We start from the raw sequence: 3,414 nt of genomic DNA, 5'->3' as shown, positions 1-3,414 counted from the left end.
CTCAAGGGGTTGTAGAGGCTGGAACGTCCCAAGTCCATGGGTGAGGCTAGAGGCTTCTTCTGACTCATGCAGCTGGAGGGGCTGGCGAACCCAAGATGGGCAGGTCAGACATCAAGCCTCTGGCTCACAGGCTGAGGGGGCCAACAAATTCCAAAATTGGTAGGTAAGCTGACAGATCGTTGGCTCACAGACTGCAGATACTGATGAATCCCAGATTGGCAGTAAGCTGCCAACTCAAATCCCAAGAACCAGAGGCCAGAATATAGGAGCCAGCTACAGGATACAGATTGAGCTAAAACCCTTGAACCTTGCCAGAAAGTCCACCTATATTAGATGTAGGCCACACTCCCAAGGCAACTCCCTTTGAACTTACTGGCTGCTTACAACAGACCTCATCATGGAGGTGATCACATTGTATCAGATCTCATTAAGGAAGTGATTACATCATTAAAAAGCCATCAATAAACATCATAACTTTCAAACCACTGAGAAACATGGCCCAGCCAAGTTGACACACAACCTTAATTATCACACACAGCTAAGGACAGCCAGAAAGAAAGGGATACATGAGGTGTGTGTGTGGGGTGGGTGTGGATGGAGAAACAGAGACAGAGACAAAGAGGGAGAGAGATAGGGAGGATGGGAATGGAGAGAGCAACTTGTAGGCAGACTAATAGAGTCAGAGATGGAGATAGGAGACAGATTGGCTCCTGGTATAAAGGTAAGAAAAGAGGGACTACCAAGCCTTCAAACCCCAATGCTTTCCCCACCCCCTTTCCCTGGAAGACATTTTATGATGAAAGACCAAACATTCAGAAAGGTGCAAGCTGACCATTTACACCACGGAAATTATGGAGGAGTGGTTGGGATAGTCCAGTTTGACTTCCACTTTATTCCTGACTTCACCTCTCCCCAGATGTGCAACGTTGGGGACTAATAAGAACCCAAGAGCTGTCTCTAGAGATAGTTCCAAAGTAGGACATAGATTTTACATGGGGTGGTGAGGACAGTATAACCACATACACTGCTATATCTCACGTTAGAACTCACAAGGCATTTTCACTTAATGTGTCTTTTAATCCTCATAACTACACCAGAGATCCCCCCTAGCTTGACAGGCTCTACACAATAACCACGAAGGTAGACCCGAACATACCAAAGATCATGAAGGTGGTGCAGGACCAGGCAATGTATTGTTCTGTTACATATAAGGTTGCCATGAGTTGGCCCCCACTCAATGGCAACTGACAACACAACTGAATTTAGATACTGCAGGCATTTTAATCCCCTTTTTACAGATGAAGAACTTGAAACTGAGAAATGGGCAATGACTTTTCAAAAACAATATAATCAGGAAGAAGTAAAAGTATAAAAACAATAACTTCTTGGTCTCCTCCTCTCCACTTCTTTCAGACAGTGCACTCATTTGTGTCCCCCAACAATGTTCCAGGTAAACATCCAGAGTACTCATTATGTTTGGGGCAGCAAGAACCTCATCATTGCTCTCTTTAAAGCATCCTTAAGCTCTCTGTTCCTCATGCTGTAGATCAAGGGGTTCAGCACAGGAGTGATGAATGTGTAAACCACAGACACTACCTGGCCCCTCTCAGGAGAGTACCGGGAGCTGGGGCACAAGTAGTTGAGGCTTGTACATCCATACTGGAGGAGGACCACAGTGAGATGGGAGGAGCAGGTGGAAAAGGCCTTGTGTCTTCCTTCTGCGGAGCGGATCTTCAGGATGACAGCCACAATGAAGACATAGGAGAGAGTGATGAGCAGGAATGGAATGGTGAGGACAGTGACGCCGACCACAAACAGAGTGGCCTCGTGAACCCGGGTATCTGCACAGGCTAGTCTCATGACAGGGAGGACATCACAATAGAAGAGGCTGATTTCTTTACTGCTGCAGAAGGGGAGTCGGAAGATGAGCACAGTCAACTGCACGGCCAAGGTAAATCCCAGCACCAGAGACCCCAGGGTCATTTGGGCACACAACCGTCGGCTCATGATATGAGTGTAATGTAGAGGGTGACAGATGGCCACAAACCGATCATAGGCCATGAGGGCCAGCAGAATGCAATCAGCGCTGCCCAGAAAGATGAAGAAGAACATCTGGGTGCCACACCCAGGAAGGGAGATTATGGTTCTCTCAGGGGACAGGATGCTGGCCAGAGTCAGAGGGGCAATGGTGGAAGAATAGCAGATCTCCAGGGCTGCCAAGTTGGCCAGGAAGAAGTACATGGGGGTGTGGAGAGAATGGTGGATCCAGATGATGATGGAAATGGAGAAGTTTCCACTGATGCTGACCAGGTACATAATCAGGAAAGCCACAAAAATCAACATTTGCACCTCAGGGAGTTTGGAGAAGGGATGGAAGTGGAAGTGAATCATTCCAGTTTGGTTGGCATTCTCCATGTGCTCAGAGTATTGGGCCTGCTAATGGCACAGGCAACGCCTCTGGGAATAAACATCAGACTGTAGACGCTATTGTTGGATGACCCATGCAACTGTTGGCCTCACACTTCCTGGGCCTCCTCAACTCCAACCACCTTTACTTCCAGTGTAAATTCAGCTACACGCTTTCTGCAACAGCTTTTTGTTGCAATTATCCTGAAATAGTTTACCACTGAAATCTTAAACCACAATATCCGATTCCAGAGCACAAGCCCCTCTCCTCCCAGCACTCTTGTTCCTTGAACCCTTGGTTATCAAGAGCATGCATGGCCTATGGAGTTGGACCACTAGTTTCCAATCCCTGATCTGCCAGTTAATAACTGAATAACCTTGGAAAACATGCTAAAACTTTCTGATTCAATCTCTTCATCTTTAAAATGGGGATGATAATAGGGCACAACTCTTAGAGTTGCTATGAGAAGTAAATGTGTCTGGCCCCTAGTAAACGCCATATAAAAGTTGACAATAATCATTAATACTAAATAATCCTCCTCTTCATGAGTGCCTTGATGCCTCCAAGAAAAAAACAAAAACTAAAAAACCCATTGCTGTTGAGTGGATTTTGACTCAGGGTGACCCTGTAAGACGGGTTAGAACCACCCTATAGAGTTTCCCAGGCTATAATCTTTTATGAAGTAGAGTGCCACATCTTTCTCCCTTGGTGCAGCTGATGGGTTCAAACTACCGCCGACCTTTCATTTAGTGGCCAAATGCTTAACCACTGTACCATCAGGGCTCCTTTTGATTCCTCCAAACCCGTAAAACCAAATCTGTTGCCATCAAGCCGATTCCGACTCCTTACGACCCTATGGGTCAGAGTAGAACTGCCCCATAGAATTTCCAAGGAGAGCCTGGTAGATTTGAACTGTTGACATTTTGGTTAGCGTTTGATGCCTCCAGTTCCCTGAATTAGCCTCCTTCAATCCTTCAAGATTTACACCCTGCTCCATCCAATATAGA

At 46.4% G+C, this 3,414-nt stretch overlaps 1 protein-coding gene across 1 annotated transcript; it reads right to left on the bottom strand.

Annotated features, from left to right (window-relative positions):
* Nucleotides 1–1,470: 1,470 nt before the first annotated feature.
* On the bottom strand, nt 1,471–2,415 carry LOC126080883 (olfactory receptor 10V1-like). The gene has a single exon (XM_049892081.1). The coding sequence runs from the start codon at nt 2,413–2,415 to the stop codon at nt 1,471–1,473; it is 945 nt and encodes a 314-aa protein (XP_049748038.1).
* Nucleotides 2,416–3,414: the final 999 nt, after the last annotated feature.

The sequence above is a fragment of the Elephas maximus genome, chromosome 7 (genome assembly GCF_024166365.1).
Source record: "Elephas maximus indicus isolate mEleMax1 chromosome 7, mEleMax1 primary haplotype, whole genome shotgun sequence".
Taxonomy (NCBI): Eukaryota; Metazoa; Chordata; class Mammalia; order Proboscidea; family Elephantidae; genus Elephas; species Elephas maximus.
This window is presented reverse-complemented; position numbering and strand designations above follow the sequence as displayed.